The sequence below is a fragment of the Saccoglossus kowalevskii genome, chromosome 1 (assembly GCF_978046115.1).
Source record: "Saccoglossus kowalevskii chromosome 1, keSacKowa6.1, whole genome shotgun sequence".
Taxonomy (NCBI): Eukaryota; Metazoa; Hemichordata; class Enteropneusta; family Harrimaniidae; genus Saccoglossus; species Saccoglossus kowalevskii.
The window spans coordinates 18,280,684-18,303,626 of NC_140641.1; the positions used below are offsets into that span (position 1 = coordinate 18,280,684).

Consider the following 22,943-nt stretch of genomic DNA (forward strand, 5'->3'; position numbering starts at 1 on the left):
TCATGTGGAATTGGCTGATTTCAGGTCACTGACCTGGGTATTGAAACAATTGTTTAGGGAAAAAAAGGAAAGTGATTTTCAACCAATGCTCATTCACGTAAAACAAATGTTCATAGTGTAAATACAAATATATACTTAATAATTTCCTAATGGAAATAGTTCAAGTTAAAAAAAACCACATAAATTCGTAAAATGCGGCCTTCTAAGAAAAAAACAATGAGTTTATTATTATACTTGTACATGTCATCACACTTGGTTGACAATGAGGGCGTGTTTGAACAATATCAACTACCACGCATTGACGTCATGATTGCTTACATGTCTTACCCGAATGATTAATGGTCGATCAAAATGAATAGATTAAAAATCCACAAAACACGAATGTACACGTACTACTCGTCAGTAACATGAATTCTAAACTAGGTTGAATTTTCCAAATATGCTTGCATATTCCGCACGTGTTGTCAATTTATTCTGTAACATATTTTAGGTTTTTTTAAAGATATTGCAAGACCGATGATATTATTACATATTAATACGACGATATATTACTCAAGAAAAAGGCAGTTGTATTTCTCCCGTATTTGCTAAGACTTGTAAGGCAGTTCGTTGACCCAATGGCTCAGTCTACGTGTAGTGATAAATCACAGCTGAGTCCATGACTGGAACTGCATTCATCATTGTTACAAGTTATTAACACGTTAGGCTAGACACATCAGTAGAAAACAAAAATTTGTCATAACCAATGTTAAACATTGAACCATTATATTTTCAGGAATGAATAAATGGAATGAGTATATTGGTTCATTGTCCGACTGGTCGTCTCAGCTTTACGGAGTAATGGGATTCTAGGAATTGAGAAATTGAATTCGTTGAAAACCACAATTGAATACCAACGCACCCAGACAATCTCATGACCCCAGTCACGAGTATATAAAATACAGTTGTTATACTGACATTGGTTAATGATATTAATATATTCTAATGAGAGAGTTGATTGTCGCAAACGCGTTAACGAGGTCGTCACAACATTCGTTTTTCAACTATTGTTTGAATAATGTTACAAACAATAAGATTTGCATCTACAAGACTATATATACATGCTTAGTACCCTGCACTCGTCATTAAGGTATACTAGGCTATACTTTAGCAGGTAATATAATAGAGCGTTGTGTTCGTGAACCGAAATCGACTTTAGGGTGAACCAATATCGTTTCGTGGTGAACCAATGTCTACTTTAAAGTGAACCAATATCGTCTTCGTGGTGAACCACAACTTTAGAGTGGGATATTATTTCTTTATGGGTGTATCTATATCGCCTTAATAAGGGTTATATTATATTAGGGGTGGGGGCAATGTCACCATCGGAATGGAATAATATTGCTAGGGATTAGACCAATATAGTCTTGGTGGTGGGAAATTATTGCATGAAGGTGTCCTCAATATCCCTGACATAAATACTAGCAAGGGCCTTGACGTAAATTACCAGGGGAGAGAATTGAAAAAGCCGGCGACCAAAATTATATGACCCTCTCCACTACAGGAACCAACAATCTGATGACCCACCCTAAATAATATTTGCGTCGACATCCATAAATAAATCACGCTTTCCTAAACAAATCAATGCTGGCAAGGGAAGGGAACATTCAGTGTGACAAAATCTACTAAACAATCACTTGATGCACCACATTAATCATTAAATTGAGGAGGAGGAGGAGGAGGAGGAGGGGGAGCATGATAATGATGATTAGCGATAATGTTAATTAGTGTGTAGAATCGAACAGGGAAAATACAAAACTACAACCAACGTAATAAACAATACATTACAAAACATGGAGATGATTAAACAAGAAATAATTTAACTAAAAAATACATGACCCTTCGCTTATGGTTGTATTTTAAAATGTTGTTGTTAAAAAATGCGCCAAGAACAAAGGTAACGAAGAAGTATTTGTCTTCTACGTCCCCATTTTGGCAAACCTTGCAGTACCGGGATACGTATTCAATTCCGAATCGTCTTTCCAGTACCATCTCAAGTGGAAGTGAAGTGCAACGGAAAAGAGCAAAGATTTGAATATTATAGAATAATTACATGTTAGTAGTAAGTAAATTTCAAAGCTGTAATTTATTTGTAAATGTAAATAAAAGAATGGTCCCTCAATACACGACAACTTCCTCCTAACTAGCATTATCCATAATTTCGACGGGATTGTCGTATGCGGATACGCTATAAGCCACTCGTTCACTTTGACTAATATCGGGCAGATTATCTCTCGGATTTACGGGATCCAGACGTGTTGATGGAGCGGATGAGCGTTGTCGCTGACGTCTTTGTTTTTTCAGACCCCGTCTTTTCAATATTAGCGTGCCGAATAACACAATACAAACGACGATTACAACTAAGCCACCACCTATCCCAACATATACCGGGATACGTGTATGAGGAGATGGTCTTGACACGTTTGAAGTTGTTGTTAGATTCTTTCCGTTGCCTGTCGAGACAATGAAATACAACGAAGTATTAGTAACCTAGTACTGAAAACTTTCACAGGCATAATATTTATATCTCTCGGAGAAAATTAAAAATATAACAATATAAGACAATTTCAGGAATAAAAATAGATGAACTCGTGTATGTGTGAAGTTTAAACTTGACTGCTATGTATGTGTCAAGTCGGTCATTTTGAGGCCAGTCCAAAAAAATAAAATAAAATGCATCGAGGTCCCATCGTGTTCAATGTATGTACCAAGTACAAAATCTTCCGGAACGATAAACATGTGTGATTTTGATGCATTTTTTGGCTATAAAATTGTTGCCATCTTAAATCAGATCTTGAAATAAATACACGTGCACATGTCCGATAAAATGTCTGATGTATATCTGAAGTTTGAACTTGATCGTTTCAAGCATGTGTAAGATACGCAACGAGGACTTGCAATGTTTTGAAGAAAAAAAAAACGAATTCTTATGTTAGTTGGTCTGTGTTGTATGATGGCGCTGTTCATTTTCTAAAGCCCCCCCCCCCAGCCCTTAAGTGTTGCAATCACTCTGTGCATGCGTGAATAGGATAACCAACAGATCACTAGAATGGATAGGCTCATTTTCAGTGAAATAACGAGTTCCGCCACGTGGAACACATTATGGACAATTTGTCTTTTGTCAACATACAATAACTGAACATTGAATTACATTAGTGTATATCCAGTCAGGTTGTTTTGATAGTTAAAGCGAGGGAGGCGTCACCTGCGCATGCGTCATGAGCCTTTGCGTTTTTAGAGTGTGTTATTATCGTCGCTTGGGACTCAATTCCCGCGCGTGCGCAGGTGACGACCCGCCCGCTTTAAGCGATCATTACTGTCAGTTTGAGGATAAAACGTTCCAAATTCCGTTCCGTCAGCAAATTTAGCAAATAGGGATTGAGAATGTAGTATTATGGTACATACTATCGTACCCAACACGTGTTTACTCACATTGTACTGATGTTGTAACGCATCGGCCGTCCTGCTCAATGTCATCTTCATCAGCGTTGTCATGGGCACTACACCACTGGCAGCCAGAGGAGAAAATACACTCGCTAAAACAGATTATTAATAATAATAAACCAGTGATCTACATCATGACGAAAACCCATTGAAGAACATGAACCGAAGATGTTATGTAACATATTATGAACAGATTTCTATAACCGACAATTTCTTTGATATTATTTTAGAACGTGTCAACTGGTGAACAAAAATATAAATCTATTTACGAGCCAAACACATCTCCTGTATCATAATGTCGCGCGCAGTTATCTAACATGAAATTTTTTTACTTTCTTTATGATGTTCTCTAAGTTAGTTTGTAATTCCAGACATTGTTTTGATAACCACAAGTTGAGCCCTGAGAGACTAGATCGGCCGTCGCTGTAATTCCTCGTATGGTAGCTTCGCAACTTGATGCTCGTTATGCACACCCTCCTTTCTATGCTCTCTACGATGTCAACTCCTCGTGAAGCTATTATTTAGCGATCTATATTTTATACCAAGAAGTATTTGCTGTACAACGTATTGATGTTCATGTTGAGTACAAATAAACAAGTTTGAATTATCCCTCACGTCTGTTCAACTCAAGAAAACACAACGCAATCGATGTCCGTTTCAATAACAATTCCGCATGTTTAGTCAGTTCGTTTTATGTGACGAAAAGAACACCTCAACGCCTAGTTTTGCGATATAAACTTACCCACCACACATAACTTAGCATTGCATATACGGATACATTGAGTCGAATCGCTGTTTTATGAATATAAAGCATACCTTTGTGTCTTCAGTGCACAGTCCACTTGTACACATACCGGAAGACGTTCATGTTCAAGTACAATGTCCTCATCGAATGAATATGATTCGAATAAATGACACCCCGGAGTACAGGACGGGGCATCGTCACTGAAATTAAAGTTTACAAATTGAAAATATTACGTCGTGCTTTGCAAATAGCATGTTTCACTGTATTCGTACGTAACTGTCTTCACCTATACTATACGTGTTATATTGCATGTTACATGCACTTGATAGTTATGGCAGCAGGCCGTGGCATTGAAAAAATGTACAACGACAATAACAAGTATATAGCAATTTACTCGACAGCAATTGTGTGCATCAGGCTAACACTATTATTAGTGGTTGCCCCGGGATACTTCTCTTTACTGGCGAAGCCTGGAGATTAGGAGTTGCCAAGATAACAGTAAGCTTAAAGCGGGGGAGTCGTCACCTACGCATGCGTCAGGTGACCATAGCGTGCCATCGTTTACAAACAAGCGTCTACCCATGAGCCTTTGTGTTTTTAGCGTGTGTTATCATCGCTTGGGACTCAATTCCCGCGCGTGCACAGGTGACGACCCTCCCGCTTTAACTTGCATTCCTAGTAAATACAGTAAGACGAAATGTTACCTTGTGAATTCGTAGAAGTCATTACAGTAGTCGTAGTCTGCCGGTGATCGACAAGGACACTCACACTGGCTTTGACAATTATTTTGACATCTTGACTGAAATTAAACGAATAGTATTCATATTTTTATAGTATTTCAGAAACATACACAGGTCACAACAATTGCGTGTAATTAGTTACACTCACAGTGAAACATGAACAACATGAGATGTCTTCGTGGCACACTTTCTTTACGATGCCCAGGAACGCATTGGAACCCGGTATATGTGTGAGTTCGTACAGCTTACATGCATTGTCGTCATCTAAGTTATCTGCGTCTGAAAGGTGTGTCTGCAGATGAACCTGTAGCGATACAAAGATATATGATGAATTAAAAACGACATATAAATACGTGGGAACTATTATTTCTTACTATTAGAACCGGATTACGAATGTTTGACATTGTACGAGGAATTATTCACAAAATATTTGCGTCTGATGCACAAAGATAAATTTAGTTATATCATGGAGGTATCTGTTTATACCTCCATGGTTATATACAGTGATCTGTGAAATAACACATTGCAAATATGCATTCATAAAAACAGTTACATCTCGATTACGCTCATATTCATTAAATAAAAGTAGGTAACTTTTGTGACACTTTGAAATTATTCCAGTCAAACTATTTGCCAATATGTTTGTTGACAATATTCAACAGAGTGAAGTTTAATTAAATAGGTTGTATAACTCATAAATCATAAATGCCCACTGTGCACCTTTGTACGTACAAACTTCAAATTTGTATATTACATATATACCGTGATGCATTGCGAGTACGCCGTTGTATGTTACTCACCTCGTGGAAATGTAGATATTTTACATACTGAAGGTCGACACATTCTTGTTTTATTAAAAATCCTTGTCTGAGCAAGTCTTTGGCTATTGTTGGTTCGATTTCAGAAACGTGAATGTCTACTACATCCGGGGTATTTTTCCCCGAATTCACGAAAAAGTCAGGATGCACTACAAGGTAACCACTGTTATCCATTATAAAACAACTGAAATATGACATCACAAAATTAATTGACATCACGGTGTGTATTAGCATATTACATTGACTGTTTTTCAGTCTGGCGCATGCCCAGAGATTGTTGATAGTCAATGATGTTGCCATACAAAATATATGAATAAATGTCCAAAAAGGTAAAAACGCACTTTCACGCATCACTATCTAATTCGTTTATCCATGCAAATGGGTCGAAACGTTTTACCCAGTCGCGCTCTCGTAATTGACTCGCCAGGCACGCATGAAACAGTGCAGGATACAACGAAGAGGGTACATTGAAAGTAAAATGCCATCTGTTGATTCAAGAATCTAATTATCCTACCGTTGGTGGCGGTATAATAATTCACATATATCGTATCTTCCTACCTATATGACTCTTCGTTACATTGAGGATAGGTTGTATTGAGAATGTAATAAAAATAGTCCATGTCCACGTCCATGCTCATCGCACCCATAATCTTTTCCTGGTTCGATGGTTGACTGTAAAGAAGGTTTTACATATATTACGTAATCTTTTTGAATGTCAATTACAACTCGGATCGAATAACGAACGTTCATTTTTAGTATTTGAAATTTACAAACCGACTAGTGACCAACATGGTCGCCGGCCAGTCACATTTTGACAACTACATAGAACAAAGGTATTAGTATGCATTCTATCAACATGTAAACAAAACAGGTATTGTCACGTCTTTCGAAAAAAATCTGATACTGAATATAGTATTAAACCCAACCCAACGTCATGGTATACGATACTTTGAGAGAAGGCTCCCCGTTTGGCGCTTGTTCATTCTGTAGTTAGGCCGCTCTAAGTTGGGGATTAAAACTATGGCCGGCTCTGGCACCACTTCCCAGGCATGACTTTTATAGGCCGGCCTAAATGTTTAGGTTCGTGTTCACACAAGAAATTCAGTCAAGCCTAATATTTGGGTAAGCCTGCCTAATTTTCCAACGTGAACATGTTTGTAAACAGTCTTGATGTCAAGGGCAAATGAACATGACAAATTGAAGTAGATGGAAACACACATATATATTATTTCACAGGCATAACAAATACCGTGATGTAAAGACAAATTATATATGCACATAAATGCAAATAGAAATGATCCCATGAAAATAAAGCCATATATAATATACCCATATCGAGTGTAACCATGTGACGACTGAATGTAACCTTGCTCCGTGGTGTCTGAACCAATGACAAGCGAAACATCCAACCAATGGAGTAATTATAATGTATCAATTTAGAATTAAAGCGTGCCTCCACACTACCAAATCTCATTGACGTTAACAAGGGACCGGGCAATATACAGCCTTTCATAAAAACTTATTAGAATAATGCGATAGCCTTAGTTACTATAATCGTACTAGAATACCTTAGTGTAATTGTATGTGACATAGTAATGGCGAACTTCTTATTCCCCGTTACGTCGAATGGTGGCGATAACGTAATTCTCCCTACATTACTCTTAGCTCGTTGATACCTACAATGAAACGATGACGAGAAAGTTACTGTAAATACTTTATTTTAGCTGGAATAAATTTCGCTGAAAAGACTCATTGGGTGTTTTGTTTGGAATTTATTTTCACTGATTTTTGACAAGTTGAATGTAAAATATAGGAAAAACGGCATATTCGTTGGATTTTATTTTCACGGAATCATTCCTTGGGCGAAAATAGCGAAAATTAATTCCAAGCGAAAATAAAGTATTTTACAGTAGTTATTACAGAGGGGTGCAACCCGTGCTTCATACGCAACAAACCATTACTTGTATACACTGTATCCACGTAGCATATGTTTAGATTCGGCAGCTAAAGTGTTTCTAAAATAAATGAGGCTAGACATATTCAATATACGGAAATCTGTGTTCACATCCACACGTGCACAACATTATTACTATTTATCCCTATTATGTACAAATACCAACGAGCACATAAGCAAGGCTTCAATAAACGCAACGCAATTGGCACACTTTTACTAGGTGGATTTGGTGTCTGACTACTTCGTTCGGACACGCTCGATTATATAGACACAAACAACGACCACACGTATAATGCAAACAAACGAGACATTTTAAAATGGCAATAAAGCTACTATAAGTAACTATCATCTTTTAGTATGCACGTTCGGTTTTGAATGTTAACATATACAATGGTTCCAGCGATATTAAATGTAATATTAAATGTTCAAGAAATTAAAATATCCTACATAGTAGTAACTCGCGTATTTCGTCAAATAATATTCTGTGAGAAACTAAATAATTAGAAGTTTATTTTTTGGTACACCGTAATCAAATATGCTATCATTATGCATAAGTGGAGGTTCAGGCCGAAAATCGTTGTAAAATCTCGGCAATGACCAAGAAGATACACCCTATATGAACCAAACAACATCAACACTTTTCTATGGACGATTGTGTTCAATTATTATAAAACAAATTTGAGCTAACTATTATTGTTGGGTTACCCCCCCCCCCCTTACCCACCAAAACAACAACAAGCGGTAATAAATTGTAAGGTCTGAGGAGTTCAAGTTTGACTCAAAAAGCCATTCTAGCGACACATTTTCTAGCTGAAAATGTCTCACATGAAGTTCTGTTTCTTAAATGGACTATGACACCTACCCTTTCTTATATTGTTTGGTGAAACGGTGTAACTCTTCTGATTTGTTGCGGGCGTATCGAAGTAGTCAAGATTTGTTGTTTATTTTGCTGGAAAAGTGGGTAAGGGACGTATTGGTGTAGATTATTATTTACCATGAAGTCTGTGTTGCTGGAAACGCGAGGAAGGGGCGTATAGAAATACTAGTAGTCTATTTACCATGAAGTCTGTGTTGCTGGAAACGTTTTTTTTAACATCATCCCTGGGTATCTTCTATACACGCCATTCTCCGTCACAAGATGGCGATAGTAAACGTATTCTTTCATCGAAAACACATCATCAGATTCTTTCCATAGGTCATCGACTTTTGACGTCGCCCATACCATCGAACGTATGCCCTCCTGAAAAAAAACACATGCACAATCACATATTTTTGTACAGACATGACGTCATCCATATACTTAGCGTACAGACTGAACACTGTCATACACCCACACTGTTCACTATTTATTATAAATACCTTAAAATCATCATCGATGACGTCACCGGTGTTGTCATTCATATATCGCTGAAAACGTGTGACACTGTCGTCGTCTTCATCAAATATCATGAACTTGATCGGGTCATTGAAAGCTATAGTGCCGAATTGGACGGTGGATTTTTCTACGAAGGGAAAATATTAGGTCACTTGACAATTCGAGAACGAAGAACACACTTTGCAATTTATTACAAAGGTTGGTAAAATATTAGGACTACGTACAACATCGCGAAATGTTCAATCACAATTATTCTTATTTTCAAAAGGGGTCGCTATAACTAACAATAATTACAACCAACCATTGCAATTAGTTATTATAGTGTCTTTATACTTTAACGTCACATACAATCAGAGAAACTGTTCACAGGGGCGGATCTAGGATTCTGGAATAGGGGAGCGATAAGTTGGCCGAAGGCCAAGTTCGCGAGCACCGATGGCGCGAAGCCCTGTTGGTTGTTAAAAATAGGGGGCGGCCCCCTCGGCCTCCTCTAAATCTGCCCATGGTTCACTAAAGACGAACTATCTATAATGTTGTTATACAAATCACCATCGGCTATGCACTACTGAATTGCGATAACTGACCAGGACAAGGAGTATTCACGTTATATGCAAATATGATACAATTAAGCAAAAGTTGGTACTAACTTTCAAAACTTAAACAAATACATTATGTTAAGAAAGCAAAATTAAAATAAATATAAATTCTACCGATTGTGCTGAATCTATCCAAGTGCTGGCAAGGTTGCTGTGGGGATGCCAAGTCGTACTTATGATACAAAAAATCGTGACCTGAGAGAAAAATAATTGAAACATTTCTAATAAGTAGAAATTTAGAGTAGAAATTGAAAAGTGTAAAAGCTGTTGTAAAACTTCATGGACAATAATTCAGAAATGTTCGACACTGTTAAATTTTCGGAAATGGATGAAAGAATTAAAATGTATACAAAAAGAACATGAAAACAATTTGAAAGCAAAGTGGTAATAATGATTTATAAGCATATATTTCGTTTGTGTGTACCTGTTGTTGTGATTTTCTCTGAATCTAAGTCTGTCTGAGAATCTCCCACAGCTAACACCAAACACACGACGTATTCAGAACCGACGACCTACAAATACAACATTCATTATTGATAGTAAGTATCAACATTATAGTCATGGCATCTGATAATTCGACTGGAATCAGAAGTCGCATTAATTTGGCTTGTTTTTACTTCTGCAAAGTATGTAGAAAATGCGAATGGTCATTGAGCGATTTTACATTTCACCATGCATATTCAAAAGTATTCAGTGTTCATGGGATAGTAATTTTAGTTACTATAACCCTTTTCTGATCAATAGTGCCTCAAGTCCACGAACAACTTTTTTAGAATCCGGCAAACTATGTTTTTTTGCTTACCGCATCACAGAAATACGTTGATTCAACTTCAAACACCCTGACGCCTTCTTTGACCCAGTTACCACGTGACATGGTGCGTTTAGAATGAAAGGTTAGTGGTGACGAATCATGGCCACTGAAAAAATAAAATTAAAAAACAAATTATATACGGTCTGAGACTAATAATATAAAAGTTGTACCCTAGAGAAAAAATCATCATAACATTTATATTCATTCAGTTTTAAGTTATACAAATAATTCAATCGATTGCTGTGCAAATTAAGTGCAGAACATTATGCTCATTCAGAACAAACTGGTAATAAATAGCCACTGGAATACTACAAAAATTATGACGTTTATAACATTACCATGTGTCCCTCAATCATGCTGGAATTGAACGCTATGATTGGTTGCTGATCTATTATTCTAATTGGTACATCACGTTATTTTACATCTCAGATTTGAATATTTAAAGTTAGGGTTGGAAAGTTTACTCCCAAAACATAAATGAAAATACACCTCAAATTGTACATTGAATAACACGAAATTGTACGGTATAAAGGCTATAGTGGTATGAAAATAGATCTTTCTTCACGAACAATAATTATATGACTCCATACACTAAATGAGAGACGTTTTAATAGTGGGATTATGGAAACCATATGTTACATAAGCTGCTCTTGAAATACACATGCCCTATGGCAACCAGTGTTTACATGCTTGACTCTACGCATGCGCACTTCACTTTTGATGGGGGGAAAACTCACCTGGTTACGTTACCATATATATTTGATCTGAAAATATTGTCTCTTTCCAATGACCATATATGGACAAATACAGGGTCGTCTTGGATTCTGATTGGTGCTGGTGCTAGAGGGTGCATTAGCGTACGTCCTGGTAAAGAGAAAAGGCGTGTTTACAATACTGAGGCAAAGGTCATATCCAAGTATAAACTAGTTGACAACAGTTGACAACAGTAATAAAACGTAGAAGCTGATACATAATGTTCCGGAGAACTAGTAAACGTCTTACGGTAAGATGCAAATTCTAATTGTCGTAGTCAGGAAAATGCTCAAGAAATATTACACGTTATTACAATTGATGATTGTACTGATGCTCTTTTACCGAATGTTTCTTAGAACAGACTTTAGACATATCCGCATATTAACACAAATAGCGTAAATAATTTGGGGGTTTCCAGGAACTACAAACAATTCATATTGTGTATGCTTCACATCACCACACACACAGTTAGCAGATTGTTGACAGAATTGAAAATCTTTTAATTCGTGCAATTGAAAAGGAATGACGTGCTTTTGTACACAGCATTAATAACCTTTCGAAAAGTTTTTGCAGAAGTTGATGATGGACAAAAACAACTAACATGACTCTCACCTTCTGCTTTTGTCCCACTCTCATAAATGAAAGCATATGATAGGTCACCTTCCTTGAAGAACGTGACGTCAGACAGAAGATCGTCTAAAGTTATATCAACGCCTACAACTCCCTTTAACTGTCCATCGTATTTCACTGGCAAAGCTACAGTTGTCATCAAACCTAAATAACATGCGATTTATAACTATATATATAAACGTAATTTTCACGGACTTCATTACAAGATTGGAACTATGTACAATTCTAATACATTACACTTAGATGTGAATTGTCCATGTATAAAAAATAACAGTAGGCATTGTTATTTCAAACTTTACATACATTTACATATGCAAATAAATACAGATGTAAATATCTTTAACAGCTTTGATTTTTAAAAGTTATTTCAAACTATGAATATTGTTATGACATTTACCATTTGTAAGTTAATGAATAGATTTAATGATAGACCCAATAACGGTTAATAGACAACAAAATAAACTGTTCAGTAGTATACCTGTCCCTGTGGCTCCCTGATACGGCACAGAAAAAACAGGGGCATCAGATTGTTGAGTTCTATGTGAGAAGAAGTCATAATACGATGCCATTATGGTACGTAGTTTACATGCATCTGATACGTGCTTGTAATGCCCAGGCTGTGAATACAAAAACACACACAATGTATTCAATTCAATGTCTATAAATACATAAGTACCTTGTCGTCTATAGACGAAATTTACCATCGCTAATGCCTATCCTTATATTTCATAAACAATGAGTATAGCAAATATATAATATAACGATGACTTTATTACCGTCACTTCCCCAGCAGTATTGTTTCTTTGCACGTTATACACTGTCCCGTCCTGTTCTGCAATATGTCGCAGGAATTGGTGATCAGGATCTGAAAATACAGTATGTTTCTTTCTTGGAATTATAGGAGATCTACTAATTCTCATTTATTTCTGTCATGGCGACAAATAGTGGAGATGAGGTCCACTCACTCCCAATGTTCTGACATTTATACTTAATGTAATTTAATGTATTAATTTGTTGTTCTAATTCGACTTGTCATTTTCTAAAACTGCCAAGTTCCATAATTATGACAATATACATGTCTCAAGAAAAATGAAGAATATTATTTGTTCAGAGGCTTGAATTTATTTCGGTCTAATAGCGAGGTTTGAAATGCATTTTAAATTTAAGCTGCTGGAAAACGAAATACATGAATTTAATTAGAATATGGCAGTCTGTGTTTACCTTTAATAAAAAGAGAAATAATGTACAACAAATTTACCTTCGCCTAAGCCAAAGGTGAATATTACGACTTCGTTATTCATTTTAGCATTTCTTCTTACTATTGTATGAATGATGTTTCGTTTCTTTTCTAGTAATGACACCGATTCCCCTCCATCGGTGGGTTCGCCGTCGGTCAAAAATAAAATAACTTGGTCTGTGTGAGAAAATAAAACACGTGTATCTGAATTTACTTGTTAATCTTTGCAAATTTTTATTTATAATATTTGACTATACAATACAATCAAATTTGGCTGTCATCATATTTACTTACCCCAGGTAACAGTTTGTAATAAAATAGACGTGCTGTAAGCAAGATTTGACCAAATAATGAATCACTCAGTCAAATAATCAATTAATATTACTCAATGAATCAACAAATAATTCTGACATACAGTATATGATGTTCAAAAGACTGAACCCATTTCCAATCAACTTAAATGGTCAATTCACTGTCATAATTGACACGCACAAATGATTGACCCAACAACATTCCCCAATCCATCTCAGTGTATTGATAAACAGGATTCAACTTTTGTAACCCTTCTTAAAACAACTTATCCTACTAATCCTGTGTTAGTCAATTAGTTTTAGAATTGTTCAACGGACTTGAATCTACAAAGTTTGGTCCATGCTTTAGCCCATCTCAAAGTTATGTCCAAAATGAACCAACCATTGAAATCCCACTCACCTCTCTGCAATTCTCCTTCGACAGGCTGTGACGCTTCTAGTAAATCAAATGCTTTCTCAAAGGCAGTTATATAATGCGTATCCCCTAATGAGCAAAGAAAAAAATCATACAATCTAAGAAAATGATTAATGTTTTAATGCTGACCAGAGCTTTTTTTATTTGTGTTTCAATGCAGGTCGAGTGTGTATCAGTAATTTAAATATATCTGGTAGGAATATGTTATTAAAGCTACACATGGCTACACAAGTTTTTGGGACTGATATTAGAATGTGATGTAGCCCGGCCTCGGATGGATTTAGATTCCCCCCTCTTTAGTGTTTAAATGGAGAAAATGAGAAATCATGATGAAACCTTTACAGATAATGCAAACATGTGTTTTAGTGATTATAATGATATAATTGTACATGTTGTTATTACCATGTGTAGCTGTAAACTATGAATGGAGAAGTCTAAAAGGCAGTACCCACCTAGAAGTTGATTTGTAAGTTGTGGTCCTGGTTTGTCATTCGTTTGTCATTACAATCACAATGACACATGTCACGTTCAAGCAATTGAAATACTGAATTGTTTAAGACACCTACCATTATCGCTGATGGTATTGACAAAATCAGAGATCAGATAATTGATATTAAGTGGGGTGGCAGATGCTAACTGGTAACCATAGCAATCGCTTGTTTCATCATCACCACTTGGAACTCTCACGCCATCAGAGAAGGCAATCACACCGACCTGCCATAAATAATTGTGTATATAGAATCACACATTCCTGCATTCATACATCTATAACAGAATGAATTTAATGATTAAATTACATTTGGTTAATCTGGTATCAACTATAATCGAGTCTGGACAATCCACTAGGATTTGTTTCCAGCAACAACGAACCGTTGATCGTTTCTCCCACTCTCAGCTTATCAGTGCGATTCATTATCATTGTTGTCTCACTGTAAGCATGCCTCAACCCTTCTTCCACTCTAGCCTTGTCAATGGGGTCCAGTTTTTAAGTACGTCTCTTCTCCCACTCTTATCAATTGGAATCATTGTTCAACATACATCTTTCACAACTTTTAGATCTAGTGTTGTAAGTACGTTTTGACCCTTCTCTCACCATTATCTTATTCATTGTTCTAAGTACTCTTGACCTTTATCCAACTCTTTTAGTATCATAGCTCTATACAGATACACCTGACTATTCTCCTGCTCTTACATTTTCAATGGGATTCAGTGTTCTAAGTAGGTTTTTCCATTCTCCTATTACTACCTTCTTGTCAATGGGATGTCCTGGGTATGTTTCAACTCTTCTTGCAATGAGGTTTTTGTTCTAGGTACGTTTTGAACTTTCTTTTTTTCCACTTACCTTCAATGGAATGCAATGTCCTAGGAAATCCAGATCCTTCTCTCACTCTTACCTTATCAATAGAATTCATTGTCTTATGTAAACCTCAATCCTTCTCCCAGTCATTTAATGTTAATAGAATGCATTGTTCCAAGTACAACTTGACCTTTCCCCTTAATAATCTCCTTCTCCCGCCCTTACCTTGTCAATGGGATTCATTGTCCTGAGTACGTCGATGGATGCGCTCTTCGCAATATGCATTAACGTCCCTTGTTGTTCACAGTGAGGGAATGCTCTCTGCATGGAACCACTCGCGTCCATTACTATGACAACATTCTTTGGCTCTGGGGTGGCTGTTTCAACGTACCACGGTCTAAGATAAGAACACACAGTAAGTATTCTATGAGTTGAATGTATCAAGTCAGGATAAAATCATTATTTATGAAAAGAGTGATAATGTTGTCAATACTGTCATTTAAACTTGTGTATGTTTCAAGTAGATTATGTAATTTCTATATATAATATAAAGACAAATAATCCGCTTGCCTAAATCTATGGTCATAGTCGTCACACAATGCACGCGATGTTCCCGGATAAAACGTGAATACACCCTCTTCGCTTCCAAAGTACTGCCATTTTAACTCTCGATTCTTCTCGAAGTTTGTTTTCATTACAGACAATACGCTATCAGACAACATTCGTCCACCCCTGTCTCCGTATTTGGCATATCTCAAGCATGGGTTTTCAAAATCTATCTGCAGTGTTCAATACAGAATGTTAATACATGTCACAACATATCACATACAAACACTACAACACGGCATACTGCAACACTACATTACACTACACTAAACTACACTACACTACACTACACTACACTACACTACACTACACTACTACACTACTACACTACACTACACTACACTACACTACACTGCACTACACTACACTACACTACACAAATTGTTAAAAGCTAATCCAGATTTTTGAATTTGCAAAGTGATTTACCTTCTTTCGTAACCGAGGATAATATTCCAGGTCATCGTCATTTAATTTGCAACATTCTGGAAAACTGACTTCCGGTTCTTGAAAGGAAGCTTCAACGGCATTGCTGAGATCCATCAATGCTTGTACATTACCGTCGATCTTATTGGCCAATGCATTCTTCAGCTGCACAAAATCAATGTCATTGTTAGGCGTAATAACAACCAAAATGTAGCAATGTGAATGTGAATGTTTCGTACGTGTTGTGCATTAGTGTCATGCGCATGGCAAACGAAATAAATAAATCTCATTATAACAAGTTTATTTTTGAAAACGAATCGTTGTAATGAAGATAATTCGATAGTTAGAACCGACCTAAAAATTGTCTCATTCAATGTCGGATTTGATATATAACACAAGTAATTAGAATTTAATTAAAAAAGCTGAAAGTTATTTTGCGAATTGACATCAGTGTGCACAAATATGAAAGCCGGGAGGCGTTTGCTCCCGAATGATTTGATATGGTTTAAAATATCCGCTCGGTGTACGGTTAGTCACTCAGGGTGACCACAGGGAGCCCAGGAACTATAATCAGCTGTAGTACGCAGTCTCTATGAGCGGGGGGGGGTGTCGGCTGGTATCTAGTGTAAGAAATAGACAAGGGATGAAGGCTCCAGTCAGCTCACATTTTTTAAACTTGAAAAAACAGACGAAAAGAATGAAAAATAAAATCTAAAAAAATACCAGATTGAAGAATATTAGTTGCTCCTCCAAATTCCGCCAAAGCCTTACCCACATTTTACCGATATCTGCAGAATAAATCAAGAAAACTACACAAATTGACTCCATTTAGGAATTCCTAACGGTTTGCCTGAACGCACGGCACAGTTGGAGGCGTGGCCTGTTCAGCATTTGTCAACAACCAATCACAAAACTGGTTACGAACCAGTTGAGCAAGGCTAACCGAGTCGGGACCTCGATGTGGTTTGAACGCAATAAAACGCGGAGAAGTTACTACTACAAAAAACTTGTAGCGCCAAACTGGTTGCCGGTTGAATTGTTTTGAAATTTTAGGGCCTGTATATTTCTATGTATAGAAATCGCTGAAATGATTTCATCTATTCGTGAAAGGGACATTGTTTCTTCGACGATGGCCTGCGGGCGACTGACTTCCAAATGTTCCATCCAGATCAGACGGTGTAAAATACTTTATTTTAGCTTGATTTAATTTTTTGCTGAACACACTTTTTTGGTGTTTTGTATTGAATTTATTTTCACTGAGTTTTGAATGTAAAATATAGGAAAAAGGTATATTCGCTGAACCATTCCTTCAGCGAAAATAGTGAAAATAAAGTATTCCACCGTAGTCATTGCCCTGGTCTATACGTGAATGGGTCTTACCTTAGCGACGGTTTCTGCTCCCATCAGGTTATCACTTTTGAAATCGAGCTCGTTGAAATAGTCCTATAAAACAGAAGATATAGTGTTAACTGTGGTGAAAATCATATTGGTTTGTGATACTGAGCTCTGTCGTATTTGTTTTCATTTAATTCATTCAAAATGACTGAACTGTGGTGACCTGTATCTCAGTCACATGTCGTCACAGCCGTGAATGGCTTGTTTACGGTATCGACGTGATATGAATAAATGAAACTGAATAACTGTTGGTGAAAAGCATATTTACAAAATCAAACAAGTATCAGGGGCGCCATCCCACTCTTTTAAACTTGGAGGTGGACACATTTGTTCTAATATATTGAAAATACCCTTAAGGCATATGTATTGTTGTGTCCCGCCCTTTTTTTCCCGCACTTGAGTGTGTAGGTACGTTGTCGTCCACAAAAACGGTAATCGCAGGAATTGTCGCCTATTTGTTTTGTTTTGTTTTTTGGACATTTTCAAATTATACCCCTTTTCCAAGAAATCGGCATAATGTTAATGCGGTCATTGAGGATTTCTAGTCGAATGCGATGGGGAAGCAAATTACAGCTATACAAGTTATCGATAAACACATTCCAATGGGACATCCATGTGTACCCAAACAAATTAATAGCCTGGATCAGATATATACATATTTATTTGCTCTTATAGGCCACTGGCCCCTTTTGCTTATTACAATACTGATGCAACAAATCTTTGGTTAAAGGTCAAGTACATCTTGTCTCATTTTGTATAAAAACAGCTAAGTTACTAATAATTTCAAATGAATTACATGACATTAAAGAATAAAACTTATTTACAGATGGATTTGTATAAGCCCAAATGGGAATGAACCGCTTTCTAAGCATCTCGTACAGAGGACATATCATAATGAAATGATATTCGTCCTCTACTGCCATCATGTCACAGACTTGACAAAGTCTATAGTCAATGTCAAGCCCCATGACCCTGCCGCCCTCTATTGCCAATACATGACTGGAACATCTTAAGCATGATAATGTTCTTCTCAATTTAACATTACTAATAAATATAAAATAATATTCCCTCTGGAATAGGACTTTGAAATTACAATATGTACGTAGTTTGTCTTTTGTACACACCTCCGCTCTCCAATTTTGTCTAAAAATATCATTTGCCCTTGACATGAATTGACAGAGAAAGGCTCAGGGTCACCAGGACCCTGCCAAAACCACACTTCACCAAAACCAAACTAAAAAAAAATAGATTTTATGTGTATTGCCCATGACGTTCTGTCATTTTCATCAAGATTGAGCGCAAGTTTATAAGCTTGCTTAGCAACTCTACTTGGGTGCATGGTTAATAGTCTTAGCCAGTATTTCAAACACTTTTTGACTGTATAACTATATATAGGGTATCTACCACACTCCCTGAGTACTGCAATGTCGGATGTGGATGACTTAACTCCTAAAAAAGCTTTGCAATATTTTAACTGAACTCTTTCTACTATCTGATACCTATTATGTCCCCATATCTCTGATCCGTAACTCAAAATTGGTAAAATCATACCATCAAATAATTTAAAAGAATCATTATATGGAAGACTCCCAGTATTATGTATCATGCGAAAAATTGCCCCCATCGCTTTTTGTGCTTGTCTTGCTAATGTATTTACAGCCATTGACCATGAATTTCTACTAGAGATCAATAAACCAAGGTATTTGTAGTAACTCACTGTATTAATCCGTGTCCCTCCAAAAGCCCAGTTTTCACTTTTCTTAACAATGCCCCCGCGTCTAAAAACTATAATTTCTGTTTTACTTAAGTTTACCGACATTTTCTAAAGTGTACAAAATTTTTCCAAAATCGACAGAAGTCTCTGTGAGCCAATAGGAGAATCACTAAAAATGGCCACATCATCTGCATACAAAAGTGAAAATAAATTTAAACGTTCCTGTGATATTTGAATACCCACATGACCTGAATTTTTTAACATAGTATTGAGTTCATTGATGAATAATGTAAATAAAAATGGACTAATCATGCATCCCTGACGTACAACAACATGACAAGAGAAGTAGTTTGTAATACCTTGCTGCGATTTAACACAGGCCTTGACATCTTTGTACATGGACTTCAAAATAATAAGCATTTTCCCACTAATACCCTCTATACATAGTCTATACAATAATAAGTTATGGTCTACTGAATCAAAAGCTTTGCTAAAATCCACAAATGCACAATAAAATCTACCTTTTGATTTACTCAAATATTTTTGAACCATAACATGCAAGACAAAGATGTTATCAACCGTACTATAACCTTTGCGAAAACCTGCCTGACAATCTGTAATACAACCCACAGCATCTGCCCATTTGATATTCAATATTGATGTGAAAATTTTACTCAATGAGTTTAATAAGGTAATTCCCCTGTAATTATGTGGATCAGTCATACTTCCCTTTTTATGTATTGGTACTATTATACCTTTACACCATTCATTTGGAAAGACCCCAGTGTCAAAAATAACATTAAACATAAATATTAGAGCGGGAACAAGTATATTTTTGGCGGCTTTATAAAAATCATTGGGAATGCCATCCGGTCCAGGGGATTTGTCATTTTTTAGTTTTTTTAGTGCATGTAAAATTTCGTTTTCTGAAATTTTCCTATTCAAAATTTCATCTATACTGCCATCCTGACTATTGCCCGCGTAATCAAAATCTTCTAAATATTGCTCAACTGTGGCATCTAAAGGTGACTTTTGTCTTTCGGGGTTGTGAAGTATTTCAAAATGTTGCAGCCATTTTGTTGGTGCAATGTTTGGACAATGCCTACTGACTCCTGTGAACCGTTTGACCTGTTTCCACAAATCATTTCTATCTACCTCTCGTAAATTTTTACAAGCATCACGTTTGAATTTGCTTTTTGTTTTTTCACATACCTTTTTAAAAGCTACCTTTAATGTTTTATAATTTTGTAATCTCTCAAGATCATCATGCTTTCTGAATTTACGTAATGCAGAGTACATATCACGTTTAGCTAACATACAATGTGTATTAAACCAGGTCGAGTATGGCTGCCTGTGAACACCTTTGCCATGATATGCACGTTTCCTGAAATCACTAGCTGCCCAGTTTAAAACATTATACAGATTTTCGATAGTATCACTTACACATTCTTTACTAGAATTTAGAACCTGATTTATCATATTTACCCCCTTATTGGACATCATATTTTCTAAATAGCCTGGATCAAACTCTTTTGAAGAGACTATTTTGTCTTCGTTTCCATGGCAATAGTCGGTATTCAATAGACGTTCATATAATTACCTGAAACGCTTCGACTCCGAGAATACTGTCCGTGAATTGCTTCCAGGTGTTTCCGAGAGTTGCTGGATTTAGTAACGTCGATGCCATCAAAGACGACGGTGTCAAAACCACTATCAGCATAGGAATGACTGGATACATCATTTGAACTACGTCATTTGTGTCATATAAATAAAATATCAAATAAATGATAATGATATGATTATTATGTTGATTGGTTCTAACTTGGACATTTATTTCACAACGAAGGCACGCACAAACCGGAATCTGGCGACACACTTCGACGTGTTAATATTGGACACTGATTCTCGGTGTTATTTTGGAAAAAGAAAGATAACTGAAAACATCAAATTATATATTCTGTCATTCACTAGAGACCAGAGATACAAGAAGTACAATCAGACCACAGCAACGATTCAATGTCCTTCCATGTCTTTGCTGAATGAATAACAAACCAGTGAATGTCCCTGTTGGTCACACCAGGGAGCTGTAACAACTCCCTGGTCACACCAGGGGACGAGTTCTCAGGTTTCACGCCTCAATAAGAATGTCAATCAAAGCGCGGTGTTATCGGCACCCTGCGAATGTAAAGCACTTTGCTGTGATTTTCAAAACAACCTTTTGTAAATGATATAATGAAAGTACTTCAAAACTGTTTTATTTTAAATATGATACCATGCAGAAAGTCCAAGCTTAGCTTTGTAAACGGAATTTTAGTGAAAACAACCCTATATAAAAATGGCGGAGTGGCAGTTTTATAGTGCCAAGCTGTCCAATATAGCCAATACTAATGTAGTTGAAAATACTTCATTTTGGGGACCATTTACACTATTATACTTGATTTTGATTTTTGAAAACTTGACAAACCACTCATAAAGTGACCATGCCAATCTTTTGTAAGTATATCTCTAGAAAAAAACAGGAACTTACCGTTTCTTTTCCTAGATCTCCAAGATACATGTGACGAGTGACTGAGTGCGTAGCAGTGAATGTAATCAATGCAAGGTACATTGAACCAGTCACAGTGTTGCGGAAGTATTATTGAAAGGATAAAAAGACGGGAAAATCCCAGATATTCAAATACACCTTTGTTAAGCTGCTGTCTCATTGTTTTCGTGGTGTTTGTCTACTGAACAAAATCGTAGTCGTGCGTAGGAGTTCCAGTTCTGTAATGTGTTGGAAACCCATAACCAACTGTTAACCATCCGCGAAAAAAGGTGTCTTTCGATTCAGTTGTATGAATTGAAAACGATGTCGTATAATTGTACAGTATGTGTAGGGTTCAGTCACGGTGTTATATTGTTTATGGTTTTCATGAAGAAACGCTGTTTCCGTTATTACTATATATTTTAGAAGCCTTTATATTGAGGAACGCACCGAACTAACTGTGTAGTCATTTATTTACATGGGAATCACGTGTCAAACTACTAGTAATTGTCAAAATTACTGGAGCCACGATCAGAGAAAAGAACTGCATTATTTCCAGCTCAAGTTTACGGGATATGCCGAGTGTTACCAAGTTAGTATAAATGTTCCCCAATTGTTCAAAAAAAAATGTTTTTAAACGTTTAACAAAGATATGTTTTTTTTCTTCAGCCCAGTGATACTAATAACCTTAAATGTGCCATTATTCCATAACAAAATAATTAAACTCGTATTGTCTGGTGAATCGCTAGCGCATTTTCGAACATCATTAATCATGTTGTTGAAAGAAGCGTACGGAATGGTGCGAATGTTGATGGGGGTAAGTTGTCGGCGTTACTTTAGCATCTATTGTGTAAATATTCTAATCCAGGTCTAATCTATTCACAAACATTACCACGATATCCACCGTGTTTATTCGTAGACACTAATATATGATCTATGGTTTATTATAGGGCGGAAATATGTTCCCATCATATTGGATTTTGCAAAAGATTGAGTTGAAAATACTCGTACATTTTCCAAACAGCCCTGTGCTACCTGTTAACCTCTTCCATTTTCAAACAACGTTAGTTATTTTATTTTATTTAAGTGGTTATATTGCCTGTTGAGCAATTTCAT

General features: G+C 36.5%; 1 protein-coding gene across 1 annotated transcript; it reads right to left on the reverse strand.

Moving 5' to 3' along the window:
* Nucleotides 1–200: 200 nt before the first annotated feature.
* On the reverse strand, nt 201–21,880 carry LOC102808743 (VWFA and cache domain-containing protein 1-like). The gene is made up of 26 exons (XM_085499750.1): nt 21,831–21,880; nt 20,904–21,049; nt 17,575–17,637; nt 16,198–16,359; nt 15,736–15,944; nt 15,391–15,562; nt 14,435–14,582; nt 13,854–13,937; nt 13,164–13,319; nt 12,682–12,770; nt 12,384–12,522; nt 11,888–12,049; nt 11,260–11,386; nt 10,514–10,628; nt 10,136–10,223; nt 9,826–9,906; nt 9,100–9,242; nt 8,799–8,980; nt 7,355–7,462; nt 6,345–6,458; nt 5,769–5,970; nt 5,117–5,272; nt 4,933–5,027; nt 4,300–4,428; nt 3,472–3,575; nt 201–2,492 (listed from the first exon to the last, which is right to left on the reverse strand). Exons 2-26 carry the CDS (start codon nt 21,042–21,044, stop codon nt 2,179–2,181), a joined length of 3,483 nt encoding a protein of 1,160 aa, XP_085355876.1. The 5' UTR covers nt 21,045–21,049; nt 21,831–21,880; the 3' UTR covers nt 201–2,178.
* Nucleotides 21,881–22,943: the final 1,063 nt, after the last annotated feature.